Source organism: Myotis nattereri (genome assembly GCF_964212035.1).
Source record: "Myotis nattereri genome assembly, chromosome: 16".
NCBI classification, from domain to species: domain Eukaryota; kingdom Metazoa; phylum Chordata; class Mammalia; order Chiroptera; family Vespertilionidae; genus Myotis; species Myotis nattereri.
This window is the reverse complement of record NC_138091.1, coordinates 18,132,803-18,148,553: the sequence shown is the minus strand read 5'-3', so window position 1 is coordinate 18,148,553 and position 15,751 is coordinate 18,132,803. Positions and strand designations below refer to the sequence as shown.

The 15,751-nt window shown below is 55.3% G+C and overlaps 1 protein-coding gene across 1 annotated transcript; it reads left to right on the top strand.

Annotated features, from left to right (window-relative positions):
* Window positions 1-1,104: 1,104 nt before the first annotated feature.
* On the top strand, window positions 1,105-14,036 carry P2RX5 (purinergic receptor P2X 5). The gene is made up of 12 exons (XM_081110634.1): window positions 1,105-1,290; window positions 4,917-5,067; window positions 5,624-5,695; window positions 6,010-6,085; window positions 6,166-6,262; window positions 6,603-6,683; window positions 6,957-7,095; window positions 7,596-7,732; window positions 8,193-8,286; window positions 8,407-8,472; window positions 10,481-10,563; window positions 12,775-14,036. The coding sequence occupies exons 1-12, from the start codon at window positions 1,154-1,156 to the stop codon at window positions 12,845-12,847; spliced, it is 1,206 nt and encodes a 401-aa protein (XP_080966760.1). The 5' UTR covers window positions 1,105-1,153; the 3' UTR covers window positions 12,848-14,036.
* Window positions 14,037-15,751: the final 1,715 nt, after the last annotated feature.

Sequence of the window (15,751 nt, the reverse complement as noted above, 5' to 3'; positions counted from 1 at the left end):
ATCTGCATTTTCCTCCCAAACGATTCCCATCTACAATGATAGTGGAGGCCTTCTGCCTTCCAGAGAGGACCATACCTGGTGGGCTTCAGGGTTTCTTCCGACTCCCAGAGCCCATGGCGGGCTAGGGAGAGGAAGCTCTCAGTGCGCGCACGTGTGTGTGTGGGGGGGGGGGGGAGCCAGGGAGAGGGGCAGGGTTCCGGTTGGGTGGCAGGAGGCATTAAATGAGCAGGCACAGCTCCTCACGCAAAGGGAGAGCTCCCCAGGGCCCCCCTCTCTGCGGTGGCCTCCCTCATCCCTGCCCCACTCCCTGTTAATCAGGGCCATGAGGGTGCAGTCCTGGCGGCCTAGGCTAGGTCTAGCTCGTGCTTTGGGGACGTTTCAAACGGCTGGCACAGGCGCTCTCTGAGGCCCTCTCTGCAGATGTACCTGATGCTCCCGGGCCTTGGTTGCCGGTGCCTCCACCCCAGCCCACCTGCCCCAGGTGGGTGCAGAGATGCAGGCTGCGGGCACTGCGACCTGCCCGGCGACGGCCGCCCTGGGAGGGGGTTACAACCTGCCACAGCGGCCGCAGGAGCGCCCACTGGGTACCAGCAGGCGCGTCCGTCAAATCTTCCTTCTCTCCCAGCCCGCGGTGGGCCGGGCTCTCCCCGGGAGCAAGGAACACCTGTTGTGTTCACCTGCACGTGCTCTTTCTCCCCCTTCACATCCGCTGCCTGTGCAGCAGGCCCCTCCTCCAGGCCTCCGTTTCCCCATCCAGCCCCGGGAGGAGCCGCGGGACTCCTTGCGGAGCGGAGGGGGGGGAGGGAGGTTTGCTTCGGAAGAGCCCCCCCCCGCCCCCCCCCCCCCCCCCCGTCTCGCCCCGCGACTCCTCACTCCTCCCGACGCCTCCGGACGGTCCAGCCGCTGGTGTCGCCGCGTCAGGCCAGGGGAGGCGGTGGCGGCAAGGTCGCAGTCCCGCCGGCGCCGCCCCCGCCCGCTCCGAGCGCTCCCAGCCCACGCGTCACCCGCGGCCTGCGCTCCCGCAGCTCCGGCGCCGCAGCGGGGAGCGGGCGCCCAGGGCGAGGGGCCGGCGGAGGCGGAGGCGCGGGCGCGGGCGGCTCCCATGAGACACGCGCGTGGCGGCGCGGTCCCCAGGCCCAGGTGAGCCGGCGCCATGGGGCAGGCGAGCTGCAAGGGGCTCTACCAGTCGCTGTTCGACTACAAGACCGAGAAGTATGTCATCGCCAAGAACAAGAAGGTGGGCCTGCTCTACCGGCTGCTGCAGGTCTCCATCCTGACCTACCTGGTGGTGTGAGTGCGGGCCCGCGGGGGGCGGGGCGGGGCCTCCCCGGGGTCGGCATCGGCCTGGGTCACAGAGTGTCTCCTGGGGTGGGGGCGGGGGTCAGGGTGGGCGTAAGGAGGGAGCCCCTCCTCCCGGGACCCCGGGTCCGGAGGTGAGATGCGGCAGGGGATCTGGGAGGCTTTCCGGGGCAGCTCCCTCCTCCGGGCCTGGAGCCCCCGGCGCTGGGCGGTGGGAAGGGGCCAGGGTGCAGGGGGCTGGGCTGCAGCTGTCGCCCCGGAGCCTCCCACACAGGGAGGTTATTTATAATCACTGAGCTCAGAGCCGAGCCTCCGGCGGGGGCCGCTCATGAGGCTGGCATGTCCCTCTGGTCAACTCACCCCACCGTGGCTGGCCTCTCCGGCATCCAGCTGGGGGACCTGCCCAGTGGGCCCCCCACATCTCCCTCCCACCTGGCAGAAGCTGGTGCCAGCAGCAGAGGGGCAGCTCCTTGGGGCGGCTCCGCCGGGCACTGCCCAGAACCCTCGCCCCTGAGTAGGGAGGGGGCGGGTGGAGGGAGGGCATGACCGTGGAGGACTGGGATGCAGGTGCGCCTCTCCTACTCCTCCAGTAAATGCGGTTTGTCCCTCCCATTTCCTGACTCGGGAGGAGGCCCTGATCCACCTGGCATTTCCCCAGCTTCGCCCTCATGGCTCCCGCCTGAGGGCCTTTGAACTCGCTGTTGCTCAGCCAGGGGTGCCTCCTCCACTTGGGCAGTGCCTGCTCCTCCTTCCGACCTGGGACCTCCCACAACTCCCTCTGCTTTCCTCCCACGTCACACAATTCCCCACAATGTAATTACATGCTTGTTTGGAGGCTCCTTTGCTTAATGTCTGTGTCTGACTCCCCATCAGGCTGGAACATCATGAGCAGTGGTTCTCAGCCTTGGCTGCACATTAGAATCACCTGGGAATCTTTTTAAAATCCCGATTTCTGGGCCTCATCCTCCGGAAATGCTGTTTCTTTGCTACTAATGTTGTGGCCCCACCCCATAACAAAGAAACAGCACTTCCGGAGGATGAGGCCCAGAAATCAGGATTTTAAAAAGATTCCCAGGTGATTCTAATGTGCAGCCTAGGTTGAGAACCACTGATCATGAGGAAGGGGCCTGGCATCACCTAACCCAGTGGTCGGCAAACTCGTCAACAGAGCCAAATATCAACAGTACAACGATTGAAATTTCTTTTGAGAGCCAAATTTTTTAAACTTAAACTATATAGGTAGGTACATTGTTATTAACTTAATTAGGGTCCTCCTAAGGCTTAGGAAGAGCCACACTCAAGGGGCCAAAGAGCCACATGTGGCTCATGAGCCGCAGTTTGCCGGCCACGGAGTCCTAACCACTCGGGCAATGGGTGTGAAATGAATGAGTGAATGAATGTTCCCTGAGTATTTGCTGGATGTTTCTGTCCAGGTGGAGCCCAGTGTGTCCCTTCCCAAACGGCTGGTTGGCTCAAGGGTCACAGCCCTGTGAGTTCCTTAGCGACAGGCCAGTCTACGGCCCAGGACACGCCAGCTCTGCCCCCAGAGATGAAGATGACCCCAGCTATGCAGAGAACCCTTACTGGCACCCTGGCAGGTGCAGGGCATCCCACACACTACTGCATGACCTCTCCTGGCTCAGTTTCCCCAACTTTCCCAGGGTTCAATGAACCTGCACAGCCTCTAGTATTAACAGTAACACCAGCAATAAACTGATGAGTTGTATTCAGTGAGCTCTTCCTCTGTGCCAGGCACTCTTCTGTGCTAAGCAATTTACATGCCCCATCTCAGTTCTTAATATTTTTTTGTATTTTGACATAATTTTAGAAAAGTTACAAGTAGTAAAAATACTTTTTAAATGCCCTTCAACTAGATTCTCCAAATGTTATTTTATACATTTGTGTTGTCTCCATATATATAGGAATTATTTTCTGTTTGAGTAGATGGCAAACACAGTCCCTCTTTGCTCTTATATACTTCATTGTATATTTCTTAAAAATAAGGAATTATCTTATTTAACCAAGTACAAGGAGGAAATTAGCATAGAAATGATACTGTTTAAGCTATTGGCCTTTTGTAAATTGTCCCAATAATGTGCGCTCACGCCTTGCACTGTCATGTCCCCTTGGGCTCCTTCTATCTGGAATTGTTCCTGAGTCTTTCTCTGTGTTTCATGACACTGCCAATTTTTTAAGAATACAGAATTTATAAATCATTTTTAAATTCAGGTAAAATATACATAGCATATAAGCCACCATTTTAATAATTTTAAATTATACAATTGAGTGGTTTTTAGTATATTCACAATGTTGTACAACCATCACTACTACCTAATTCCAGCACATTTCTATCATCCCCGCCCCCCCTTCCCCCCTGCAAAGAAACCTGCATCTATTAACAGTCATCATTCTCCCCTACCCCTAATCCCTTGGCAACCACAAATCTACTTTTTGCCTCTATATATTTGCCCATTCTGGCCAATTCTTAGATATCAAATCATACACTATGTGGCTTTTCCTTGTCTGACTTATTTGGCATAACGTGTTCAAGGTTCATCCATGTTAAAGCATGTGTCAGTACTTCAATCCTTTTATGACTGAATGGCATTCCATTGTATGGATATACCACATTTTGTTCATCTGCCCATTGGTTGATTGGCATTTGGACTGTTTCTACTTTTTGACTACTGTGAATAATGGTGCTAAGAATATTCATGTGCTCATTTTTGTGTAAACATGTTTTCCATTCTCTTGGGTTTACACTTAGGAGTAGCATTGCTGGGTCATAGGTAACCTTTCTGAGCACCTGCCAAACCGTTTCCACAGCAGCGACACCATTTTACATTCCCAGCACCAGTACCAGTTTCTCCACATTCGCACCATTTGCTATTTTCCATTTTTTTATTATAGCCATTTTATTGGGTGTGAAGTGATATCTCATTGTGGTTTGTATTTGCATTTCCCTAATGACTAATGATGTTAAGCATCTTTTCATGTGCTTATTGGCTATTTGTATATCTTTTTGGAGAAATGTCTATTCATATCCTTGGCACATTTTTAAAGTGGGTTGTCTTCTGGTGTGTTGAATTTTAAGACTTCTTTATATATTCTGGGTCCTAGGTCCTTACTAGTTATATAATTCGCAAATGTTTCTCCCATCTTGTGAATTATCTTTTCACTTTCTTGATAGTGCATTTTGATGCATAAAAGTTCTTAATTTTGGTAAAGTCCAACTTACCTAGTTTTTCATGCTCTCGAATTTTATGGACTGCCCCTTTTGGGTTTGACTGAGGTCCCCCCATGATTGGTTCAGGTTATGCACCATGACCTTTAACCCTCCTCACACCTGGAGGGAGGCGCTGTTATCCTGTTACCCCGAGCTCAGTGGCTTGCTGGAGGTCCTATAGCCAGTTCCAGGGTGAGCAGGTTTCATCCGAGCCCCACTGAGAGCAGCGCACTATTACCTGGGGTTGTCACCTCTGCTGCTTGCAGGATGGGGCTCCAGGCAGCAGTGGGAGTTGTGACCCAGTCCAGGAGCTGGTGGGCAGGGTGGAGCCTAAGCCCGCCCCCGCCCCTCCCACCCTGGGCTGATGCCCACCTTGTTGGCCCTTGCGCAGTTGGGTGTTCCTAGTGAAGAAGAGTTACCAAGACACCGACACCTCCCTGCAGAGCAGCATCATCACCAAAGTCAAGGGCGTGATCTTCACCAACACCTCGGAGCTGGGGGAGCGGCTCTGGGATGTTGCTGACTACGTCATCCCGCCCCAGGTCTGCACCCCGGCTGGCCGGGCTGGGACCCAGGGATCTCCATTCATTGTCTCCCGTGGCTCAGAACAGCTGCCAGGGTTTGTACATAGAGATCCTACACAGATCCTCCCCCCAAGTCCAACTCCTGCCCTCCTTCCTTTTCTGTGCCTCATGGAACTGCTCTGCTCCCAGCAGACCCTGAGCCTATTGAGACCAATGGGGCTCAGGGAATTTCCGAGTTGGTGTGAATCCCTTAGATCAGCGTCCTAGCTTGATCACAGTCTCCCTGGGCCAGGGCGGAGCTGCCCCATTACTGCTCCTCTCCTCCCGGATCTGTGCTTGGACGCCAGGGGCTGAGGTCAAAATAGGGATTTGTGGGGCAGGGGCGATTTGTGGGTGTGGGTCTGGGAGGAACCTATTAAAGGACTTAGGACAGTGGGCAGATGGGACCCACTGATTTTATGGCTCCACTGTCCTCAATACCCATGCCGAGGCCCCGCGCCCTGCCAGGCAGCCCTGGGAAGGAGGGTTCCAAGAGAGCAGAAGGAGGTTCCTTAACTCCTCTCTGGTTTCTCAGGGGGAGAACGTCTTCTTCGTCATCACCAACCTGGTTGTGACCCCCAACCAGCGCCAGGAAACCTGTGCTGAGGTTTGCTTTGGTGCCAGAGCTGGGAGGCGGTGGAAGACCCCAGCACGGGGTGGGGGTGGGGGGAGGGAGGGGTTGGGCTTTTCCCATCTCCAGAAGCAGGAGTTCTGTCCCCTCCAGGGCCCTTGGGGGGAGGGGGGGGCGGGGGCGGGAGGTACACCGGTGCATGTACCTGTACTCTTTCAGGGAGAAACAGGTTCTCAAAGGGTGTGTGGCCCCAGGCAGGGGAGGAGCTTTGTCCCACCCCTGTGGTGGGACCGGCTGAGCTGGGAACCTGCAGGGGAGCCCTTACACAGGCGCCCCTTCTCTCCTGGCAGAATGAAAGCATTCCTGACGCTGTGTGCTCCGAGGACAGTGACTGTCCTCCTGGGGAGCCTGTCGTGACTGGAAATGGTGAGGCGTGGATGGCCAGGACTAGGGGGTGGAGGGGCTGGGGCCTGGAGGCTCCTGGCACTACTACTGTCCCCCTGCAGGAGTGAGGACTGGCCGCTGCCTGCGGGCAGAGAACATGCAAAGGGGCACCTGCGAGATCTTTGCCTGGTGCCCAGTGGAAACAAGGTCCAGGCCAGAGTACGTGGCTGTGGTTTGGGACCCCAAGGGGTTTCCCAGTCCTGGGCAGCGGGTCCAAGTCTGATGGTAGAGACAGGCCCACTCCCGGACCCTCATCCCAAGGACACCCCCAAAGGCCTGAACTCCACCCCACCATGAACGAGTTAACTGTCCTTGGCAGAGGCTCCAGGGGACCCTGGGAGCAGCAGGCCTTGGCCCACCACAGGCCTGGGGGCGGGGGTGGGGGGGTGAGGGGTGGGGGTGGAGGGTGATGGGGGTGAGGGGTGGGGGTGGAGGGTGGTGGGGGTGGGGGGGTGTGGAGGGCGGGCTTCCAAACAGGCTGTCCTGGCTGGGTTTTCAGGAAGCCTCTCCTGGGCAAGGCTGAAGACTTCACCATTTACATAAAGAACTTCATTCGTTTCCCTAAATTCAACTTCTCCAAGTATGTGGGGCTCTGCTATGGGGACCCAGGGCTGGGGCCATGGCTGGCCCTCCTGGTGGCTGTGCATAGGCCCCTGTGTATATGTGTGTGTGAATGGACCGCAGGGGGATGCTGGGCGCCCCTCCCTGCTGTGGGGTGGGGGTCTGTTCTTGAATGCGGTGGGATGTTAGCGTGGATGTGGTTGGGGCTCCGGCCGAGGGCTAAAGTCAGGGACTAAGCCTGGAAACAGCAAGTCTACCTTCATTTCACCATCTGTTCATGGCCGCCCCTCAGGACCAATGTGCTGGACACCAAAGACAGAGCTTACCTGAGGTCCTGTCGGTTTGGCCCCAAGGACCCCTACTGCCCCATCTTCCGACTGGGGTCTGTGGTCAGCTGGACAGGGAGCGACTTCCAGGAGATAGCCCTGCAGGTGGGTGGCATGCCCTCAGGGAGCCTTCCCTGGGGCCTCAGGGGTCTGAACGGGGAGGGGTGTGTGTGGGGGCCCATGGGGTGGGGGTGGCCCTGCAAAGTCACCTGCCCCAGGGACTTCCTGTTTTCAGAATTCGCTGACAGCCGGCTGTGCCTGCGCTCGGACCTGGCACTCAGTGAGGGCACACTCAGCACCTGCCGTCTGGCTCTTAGTCGCTGGGCAGCAGCGGAAACTGAACCAAAAGGAGCCCCACGGGCGCGTCCTGGCTGTGTAAGGTGCCTGCCCATAGTGTAGTCGGTGCTCACCGGGGAGTTCTCGTCTTCTCCGAAGCAGGAGGCCGGAGGCGGCGGGGGCTGGGGGCTGTCGGCAACACTTCCCCCAGCCCCTCCTCGGCCTTCCACCTCCCAGGACGCTCCAGCCAGGTCGACCCCTGGCCTCAAGGCGTCCCCAGTCTTGTCCAGCTGTCCATCTCCCAGACACGATTCCTCTTTCCCCTCCAGGGCGGTGTGATAGGGATCCAGATCGAGTGGGACTGTGATCTTGACAAAGCTCCTTCTGAATGCAACCCTCGCTATTACTTTAGCCGCCTGGACCGCAGGTTTCCTGGAAACTCTGTCTCCTCCGGGTATAACTTCAGGTAACAGACTGGGCCTGCTGCCTATTACTCTGGCCATGTTTCGTGTCCTTCCCTGGGTGCCAGCGCTGTGACACCCCTTCCTGGGGATGTCAGAGGAGGTACAGGGAGAGACAGCTGGGGAGAGAGGGATGGCCTCTGGGAGGGGAGAGAGGGTGGGTCATCGCCCTGGGCTCCCGGCGAAGCTGAGGCCTGACTTCTCAGCTGGCTGAGCTCTATCCTCTCCGGTGGCCCCAGGTTGGCCCAGTGTGCATGGGAAAGGCCCTGCCTCTTGGGGACGTCTGACCAGGACTCAAAGATCTGGATGAATCTTAGGCATGTCAGCAAGAGGGTCTGCAACCTCTCCCGGGGCTGCTGTGAGCAAGGTCCTGGGATGCTTATAAATCTCAAAAGCAGCTGAGTCTGCTGCCAAACAGGGAGAGCCCAGGAAGGCTGAGGTCTCCCCTGGGCTGTGTCTCCCCAGGTTTGCCAAATATTACCGCGATGAAGCCGGGGTGGAGTTCCGCACCCTGATCAAAGCCTACGGGATCCGCTTTGATGTCCTGGTGAATGGCAGGGTGCGTGAGCTGCGTCTCCCCTTGGGAGGCTGGGCAGGGCCAGGGCGGGGCAGGCATGTTGGGAGGGACCCTGCTATCCACCTGCTCCCTCACCCTGCCTTGTCTCTCTCTGTGCTTCAGGCAGGGAAGTTCAACATCATCCCCACAATCATCAACGTGGGCTCAGGGGTGGCACTCATGGGTGTTGTGAGTACCTCTCCCCTCCTTCCCCTTTACCCTCTGCACACTGGTGGGGGGAGGGGGAGTTGTCCATATGCCCCAGAAACAAAGAACTGACAGGTCAGCGCAGGTGCCAGTAAAGAGGGCTTTTTGGGACTTCACGCCCCTCCAGTGGCCCCAGGGGGCAGAGAACTGCCTGAATTTCTCTTTCTAGAGCCAGAGGCATCTGCCTATTTCTCCGGAGCTGGGGGTTCTCTGGGATACAGGATTAGCCCCTGAATTTTATTTATTTTTTATTAATGACAGTTACAGATGTCCCTGTTCTCCCTGCCATCTGCCCATCTCCAGCCAGCCCCCACCACCCCTCCCTCTGGCCTTCACCTTACTGCTGTCTGTGTCCAGGGGTTATGCATATGTGTTCTTTGGCTAATCTCTTCACCTTCTTTCATCTGGTCTCCCACTACCCTTCCCTCTGACAACTGTCAGTCTGCTTCATGTATGCATGCCTGTGGTTCTATTTTGTTCATCAGTGTATTTTGTTCATTAGATTCCACAAATAAGTGAGACCATATGGTATTTATCTTTCTCTGACTGGCTTACTTTGCTTAGCATAATGCTCTCCAGGTCCATCCATGCTGTCGAAGAGGGTAAGAGTTCCTTCTTTCTTAGAGCTGCATCGTAGTCCATGGGGTAAATATACAACAGCTGGATTAGCCCCTGAACTTTTAAATTCTAAAAAGAGGTAGGGTCCACCTATATATATAGGGTTTCTCCACCGTGACTCTGTGGAACAAGAGATTGATAAAAAAGCATTTCTAGCATCTGGGGAGAGAAAAAAAAAAAGGTGTGCAGAGCCCAGGGTCAGAGGACTAGGTTCACCTGTGGCCCATCCATCAACTCTGCCCACCCTCCACCCTTCCTCATTCTGGAAACCGGCTGTGTTGAGGTGGATTCGCCCTCTGGTGGAAGAGACAGGTGTTGCACCACACACTTTTGCCTGAAGTGCATGTGCTCAGGTGTCCCCAGGTCCCAGCTGGGTTAGCACCGGTTGCCTCATCTTTCCTTGGCCATCGTTGCGGCATCCTTGTTATTCAGATCCCTACCACCCATCTCTCACACTGATTCCCAGAGGGATCTTTCAAAATGCCGCAGTTCTGTGTTCTGCCCTATTCAGCGCCCTCAGTGCTGCCGAGAGGATGAGAACCAGTGCCTTGAAGACATTTCAGGAAGCGTCACAGGCTGGCCCCACCCAGCGCTCCCGAAGTGTCTTTCCTCTTCCCCACAGCCTTGTGGGATTTCCCAGGCATGACGAGCTTGTTTCTGCTGCTGCAATGCCCTTCCTGAGTTTTTGTATTAATTCCTATTTAGCCCTCAAGACTCAACCCAGACTGAGCCAAGTCCTGCCTTCGCTCTCCTCGCTCCTCCTCTCCCCATCATAAGACCCATCGCCGTGGGCCATAAGCTGCACCAGAGAGGGAGAGTCCTCAGAGGGTCTCCCTGCCTTAGTCCTCCCTGCACCCCAGGGCAGTGCCTGGCACGTGTGAATGCTCAGCAAATGTTTGTTAAACATGATTAGATGGACTTCAGGCTCACCTGGGCTCTACTGTGGACCAGCTTTGTGACCTTAAAAGGTTCCTTTAAAAAAAAAATATATATATATATATATATATATATTCTATTGATTTTAGAGAGGAAGGGAGAGGGAGAGAGAGAGAGAAACATCAATGATGAGAGAGAATCATGGATCGGTTGCCTCCTGCACGCCCCTCACTGGGTATACAGCCCGCAACCCAGGCATGTACCCTTGGCTGGAATCGAACCTGGGACCCTTCAGTCTGAGGCCGATGCTCTATCCATTGATCCAAACCAGCTAGGGCAAAAGGCACCTCTTTCTGATCTCAGTGTCCCCATCTATGAAATGGGACGATGCACGCTTCTGGGATTGTTACAGGATCAAACAGGATACAGTGGTCAGGTGCCTGTCGGCTCTCCAGAAGTCTAGGGTCTGAGTCAGGGACCCCCAACTCTTTTGCAGGGGTCTTTCTTCTGCGACCTGATACTCATCTACTTCATCAAAAAGAGCCACTTTTACCGCAACAAGAAATTCGAGGAAGTACGGTCAGTTATGCTTCCTCCCCAGTGGTCCCGCGGGAACCGTGTGCAGCCAGCCTCTCCCTCTGTCTTAGGACCTTTACCCTGGGTGGAGGCTGTGCCTGGTGGGTGGAGGCTGTGCCTGGTGGGTGGAGGCTGTGCCTGGTGGGTGGAGGCAGGGGTGAACATGGGGAGCCGCCCCGGAAGGGAGGGAAGATGGACTGTTCTGAGTACATGCTCTACAGAACCAGACTCCTCCTCAGAGCAGCTGGCAGAGGGAAAAGCCACCACATACCTGGTGGGCAGACCTGGTTTCCAGGCCTCCTTGGGCCTCAGTTTCTCTCTCTGCAAAATGAGAGAATTGGTTTATATACAGTGACTTGTTGCAGTTACAATTTAGTATTCTTGGACTTGGTGGTCCTGGGCTGGGGTTGAGGGAGGCTGGAGTGGTAAGGGAAGAAAAAAATGGATTTCCTTTTTTTTTTTTTTTTTTTTTTTTTTTACTACAGGAGCCTATTTCCAGGCTCTCCTGGCTGTGGGCTTGTTGGCTGTGTGTCTGTGGGCGGGAAGGAAGGGGCAGGGGCTCTGGCCCAGCCCTTGGGCGGGCTCCCTGGAGGAGCTGGGATTAGGATGGGGAATTTCAAAGTGGTGCTCCCTCAGTCCCATCACAACCTGCGACAGCAGGTGGCCAGCTCGTATCATTCACCTGGCTTGAACCCCAGCCTGGTTCACAGGCTGAGCCCTGACGGCTCCTGCCACCCCAACTGAGCTGCTGGAGGAAGAGGGGCACCGTCTGCAGGGCCTGCCCCACCAGTCCTTGGGGAGGCCAGGTTAACGGCAAGTCCTGCCCAGGTGCCTAGACATCCTTGCCCTGTGGGCAGAGTCCTAGCAGCAGAACAGGGTCACAGAGGCTGAAGGAAGAAGAGGGGCCTGGGCTGCTGGGCACAGGACGAAGGTGGCCAGAATGGCAGAGCATGCTGGCACCTCCTGGAGCAGGCTGCTGTGGTCCCTGCCCTGTGGTGACCTGTGCATAAGGCAGGACCCAGGAGCACCCAACCAAGCTGGACTCTGGGGGGAGAGGTGCTGGTGGTGCTTTAGCCCCTCCATGACCCTCATTAGCTCCCCAGCCCCCCTAAGCAACCACAAGGCAGTCTGCTTGCTGTGCTATCCCGGCGTTAAGACAACAGTGCTGTCATTTACTCAGGTTCACTCTCTGCCCAGCACGGCTCTGAGCAATTTGTATATGTAAACTCACATCAGCAACTTTAATGAGCTGGGCACTGACATTCTCTATTCCACTAATGAGGAAACAGAGGCACAGAAAGGTTAAGTAAGTTAAGCCATACAGCTAATAAATGGCAGAGCTGGGGTTTGAATCCAGGCAGTGTGTCTAGAATCAGTTCTTTTCCATCAGGTTATTCTGCTTTACCAAGCCCCCCACCCGCTCACCCAGTCAGATGCCTTCCCTAAGTGCCTCTCAGTGGAAATGCTGCAGCTGCCCTAGGCTCGGAAGGGTGGTGGCTGTGCTGACAGGTGGTCCTTCCCTGGGCAGCACGGTTGGTTCTGCAGATGAAACCTCAACCTGGTGCAGGAGGTGGCCTTCAGGTCCGCCCGGCCCCTCTGCCTTGCTTTGTGCCTTTGAGCAGGGGCCTGGCCTTTTCTGGGCCTGCCTCCCTCCCCCAATTTTTTTCCCAGTGGGGGCTGCACAGAGGAGCCCCCGTGTTCAGTCAGGCTAGGATTCTGTGACTCTCCTCTTGTAAACCACATCCCAGGAGGAGTTCACTGGCCTGGGTGGACTTTCCTCCCACCCCAGCTTTCATTCTTGGCCAACTCAGGAGCTGGCAGCCTCCAACCAGAAGCTGGGCCTGGGCAGGGAAAGGACAGAGAGAAAGGGCAGAGGATGGAGAGGAGTGAAGAGAGGTTGTAGGGCTGCAGCAGCTGGAGCCAGGAGGCAGTGGAGGCTGCGGATCTGGTGGGGTGGCTGGGCACCCAGCAGCCCCCACATGCTCCCTGAGCTGACTGTCACTTCTTGGGTGCTTGCCTGAGCTCCTTAGCCTGTGAGAGGGAAGAATGGCCACCATGCTGGTCATGGGGTGGCTGCTGTCATTGCTGGGGCAGCTCCAGAGGCCTCGGCCTGAGCATCTGAGAGCCTGGACTGCAGCAGGGACCCCGGCACTGCCCCTCTGCGGATGCTCTGCCTGCAGTGCTGCCTGTGCGAAGCTGTCCTTGTCCCCACAGGGTTCCCAACTACCCTCTGTGTGCCCCTCACCACCCACACGCAGGTCTGGCCACCCGGGGAATGGAAAGGTGACCGTGGAGCAGCTGCAGAACCTGCAGACAGTGGAAGCGTAGCCAGAGGCGGCTGAGAGCAGATTTAGCGAAGACGTCGGGCAGAACTGGCTGAAGCTCTGAACGGGAAGAGTGAGGAGCCTCTGTGTCTGCATGGATTGGGGCTTCCAGGAGCCACCATCCCTCCTGCACTTTTTGGATCTTACAAGCTTTTTGTTGTGTGTGGGGGAGGGGCAGGCCAGGGTGTAAATGATACTAGGTGTTTTCATGTTTTCTGAGAACCTAGATGGACATTCATTCACTCATTTATTTATACATGCAGTAAACTTTTTTTGCTGTGGGCTGGGCCCTATCCAAGAGATGCTTAAATGAGACCCTGACCTGGCCCTCAGGGAGCAGAGCAACTGTGTAATTCCCTCTAGAGACAACAGACTCACAGCCAGGCTCAGCCATTCTGGCCTTCCTCCAGCCTCTAGCTGACTTTCACAGAGGGGAGGCAGGGAGGCGTCACTCCAGTCTGACCTGCCCACCCTGGGAGGCTCTGGGCATAGCATCTCATGGGAGACACTGTGGTTTGGCTCTTGCTGTTCTGTGGGTTGGGTGTCCTTGCCCAGCTCCCCTTCCTCTCTCCTCAAAGGCTGGCTGGGTCTGAAGGGGTAAGGACAGGGTGCTCACTCAGCAGGTGGGAGCAGTTGGTAGGGAGGCCCTCACCCCTCACCCTCCTTCCCCACCCCACCCTGCTGCTCCCTCCCTGTCTGTAGAGCTTCTCTCCTCAACGTGTGGTCCCTGGACCAGCAGCCTTGGCATCACCCGGGAGCTTGTTAGCCCTTCCCTTCCTAAATCAGGGCCTGTGTTGCAATGGGGCTCCCAGGGGATTCGCGTGCTCCTTACACTCAGAAGCCCTGCAAGGGTGGGGAGCTCTGCAAAGCCTGGTTCTGAGGGAGGAAATAGCCAGCTTCGTGAGTGGTGCCAATTTCCAGGCCAAACTTACTAGTACACACATTCTCCCTTGAAACTACAGGACCCCCCTTCCTGCCCCAGGGAAAGGAGCATTACACTCAATTCATTTAAATCAAAATATTTTCACTAGGCAACACTTGCTTCCCTCCCACCTGTTCTTGAGGCCACCTGTGTTACCAATTCCAAGAGGCTCCCTCGTTTTCAAACTGAGAATCCACTTGTTACTCAGGATGTGAACTTTTCCTCATGCCTGCAGCATCAGACCACGTCTCCTGTCAGAAAGGGACACGATGGAATGGGCTGGGAGCCAGAGAGCTTGCTTCTCCCTCCCCGTGTCTGGGAGCCCCCGTGTAAACCCAGGGGGAGAGGACTAGAACTCTGCTTCAACTATGGCCGCAAAGGCCTGCAGTGCCCGTTGCACAGCTGCCAGGACACTGGGGAGCTCCTCTCTGGAAGTGCTCCCTCGGGTCTCTGGAGAGAGTCAGAAGGGGCTGGAAGGTTTCTGGTGAGGCTCCACCACCAGGCAGAAGGCTGTGGTCCCTGCAACAGGAACCCTTTTGGAGCAAGCAGCTCCCTCCCCGTGGGCTGCCTGGTAACCAGTCCATAGCCCACCTGCTCTCTGAATACAAAGTGAAAGATTGCCCTAACCGGTTTGGCTCAGTGGATAGAGCATCGGCCTGCGGACTAAAGGGTCCCAGGTTCGATTCCAGTCAAGGGCATGTACCTTGGTTGCAGGCGCATCCCCCAGTAGGGGGTGTGCAGGAGGCAGCTGATCGATGTTTCTAACTATCCCTCGCCCTTCCTCTCTGTAAAAAAAATTTATATATATATATAATATAATATAATATATTATATATATATATATTTTTTTTAAAAAAGTGAAAAATCGGGGCGATCCATTATGATGTTTCACTTCATCACTAAAGCCAACTCTTGGATTGGGTAATCTAGCCTCTTTTATGTTTAGCAGGAAGTAACAAGGGCAGGGGCATGGCTGCTCAGGGTTGATCTGGTTTCTCTTAACCTATTTTTGGAATTGCTTGGCAGGAGCCATAAAACATAGCAACAGTTGTACTGTTTATTTTATATTGGAATGAAAATGTCCTCCTACACTATTCCGTCAGTAAATATTTATTGAATACCTACTGTGTCAAGTGTTGGATTAAATGCTAGCGACACAGTGGCAGGCAACATGGAGTCCCTGCTGGAGTGTTTCTAGTCCTGGAGCTAAACCTTAATAACCGGTAGTCACACACACCACAGACTGAACTGAGTTTTCGGTGGAGTAGCCAGAGTTTCCCCAAAAAGGCGACTCATAAGCTCACATCTGAATGGTTAGTAGCAGTCTGAGTAGGTGACGGAGGAAGCGTTCCAGGTAAGGAACGGGATAAGACTGATTGGAGCTGTGAGTCTTTCTTTTCAACTTACTTTAAGTGCTGCCCCAATAAACTTCACTGCCATAGAGGACCTGCTCAACCTAATTATTTCTTCAAGTCCAGAAAAGCTGTCTAGGTGGCCTCCCGACTACCTGTCAGGGACACCATGCTCAGAAAAGCCAGTGACCCCATCACAGCACTGGACAGCTGCACACTGCCCACATCCCCTTGCTGCTTCTGTGTTTTTATTCCACCCTCGGGAGTGCCATGCTACAGCTCAAAAATCTGTAAATTGGGTGCCATCAATATGACATCACAGGGACCACCCAGGAAAGGGCTCAGTGCACTCCACTCCCGAAGCAGGGACCATCAGGACTGACCAATCACAGCTGCCTTTTCCCCTGCTACCCCATCAGTTCTTTCTTAGTGGCTGACTGCCAACTGGGGGACCAGCTGTGAGGGGGAATGTGACTTCCTCCAGGAGTCTAAGCACCAGGTTAAGGACTACAGCGCTCTGCTTAGGGACTACAGAGTCGCTAAGTCATTCCACTTGGAATGGCATCTGGTGTATCTGGAAAAGGGCTCCACTT

Excerpts from the sequence above, each read along its gene's own strand:
- P2RX5 (XM_081110634.1), top strand. The coding sequence starts at position 1,154 with ATGGGGCAGGCGAGCTGCAAGGGGCTCTACCAGTCGCTGTTCGACTAC. Across the intron at positions 8,287-8,406 it reads ATGTCCTGGTGAATGGCAGG|GCAGGGAAGTTCAACATCAT; the intron begins GTGCGTGAGCTG and ends TCTGTGCTTCAG. Across the intron at positions 10,564-12,774 it reads AAGAAATTCGAGGAAGTACG|GGTTCCCAACTACCCTCTGT; the intron begins GTCAGTTATGCT and ends TTGTCCCCACAG.